This window comes from Helobdella robusta (genome assembly GCF_000326865.2).
Source record: "Helobdella robusta unplaced genomic scaffold HELROscaffold_1642, whole genome shotgun sequence".
NCBI classification, from domain to species: Eukaryota; Metazoa; Annelida; class Clitellata; order Rhynchobdellida; family Glossiphoniidae; genus Helobdella; species Helobdella robusta.
In genome coordinates this window covers 2221-3312 of record NW_008703919.1, presented here as the reverse complement: position 1 = coordinate 3312, position 1092 = coordinate 2221, and the positions used below count along the sequence as shown (strand labels likewise).

The 1092-nt window shown below is 41.5% G+C and overlaps 1 protein-coding gene across 1 annotated transcript; it reads left to right on the top strand.

Moving 5' to 3' along the window:
- Positions 1 to 111: 111 nt before the first annotated feature.
- On the top strand, positions 112 to 279 carry HELRODRAFT_153863 (hypothetical protein; the record flags this gene model as incomplete). Its single annotated transcript, XM_009015806.1, has 1 exon — positions 112 to 279. A coding segment is annotated over one exon (168 nt), but the record flags the coding sequence as incomplete, so codon positions are not given.
- Between the last annotated feature and the right edge of the window lie 813 nt (positions 280 to 1092).

The window sequence follows — 1092 nt, the reverse complement described above, 5'->3', positions numbered from 1 at the left end:
GTTTCAATCGTTTTTAGAGAAAAACGCCATGATAATTTTTGGGCCAAAAAACTGGAAGATTTCAATGGTGACGGAGATTTTCAAGCACGATGCCCTTGTTCTATTGACGCAGGCAGCATTCATCCAGGCAGCATTCATCCAGGCAGCATTCATCCAGGCAGCATTCATCCAGGCAGCATTCATCCAGGCAGCATTCATCCAGGCAGCATTCATCCAGGCAGCATTCATCCAGGCAGCATTCATCCAGGCAGCATTCATCCAGGCAGCATTCATCCAGGCAGCATTAATTCCAGGCAGCATTCATCTAGGCAGCATTCATCCAGGCAGAATTCATCCAAGCAGCTATCATCCCAAGGCTGTCCTGCTTTTTACGTACCTCACCGAGCCAGTCTCAACGGATGTCAGATGAAGTCGACAGCGAACTGCGCACGGGATTTCAGACCATATTCAATGCGTTCTTCGACGATAAAGGATGGAATCAAGCTGTTTTGCCGGTCAATATAGATGGTCTGGGTTAGGGTGTCGTGGTCAAGCTGGCATCATCAGCATTTTTGTCATCAGCAGCGTTTGACGGTTCGTTTATTCATGCATACTCACACACACCACACACACACACCCACACCACCCACACACATATCCGTATATATACATACATATACCCACAAACCTATATATATGTATATATATACACATGATTTTTAAAACAAAGTACATTCATAAATGCATTTATTTTCCAAAACCATGTAACAACTAAAGCTCGTGCATGCAAATGCATGCATTCGCAAAACAAAATGTGTGAAAGACATAAACATAGATAAAAATACTAAATGAACATGTGCAACGTATTTATATATATGTGTTTGTTTATGTGTGTGTTTGTTTATGTGTGTGGCGTGTGTGTGTGTGTGTGCGTGTGACTATGTGTGGAAGTATGTGTGTGTATGAACAATTGTATGCTTATGATCTATATTTACGTAATATATCTGAATAAAGACGTGTTTGAATTTAAGTGCCAACCAACATAGATATAGTGAATGCATTTATCTGGTGATTGCCATTGTGTGTGAGTGTGTGTGTGAGAGAGTGTGACTA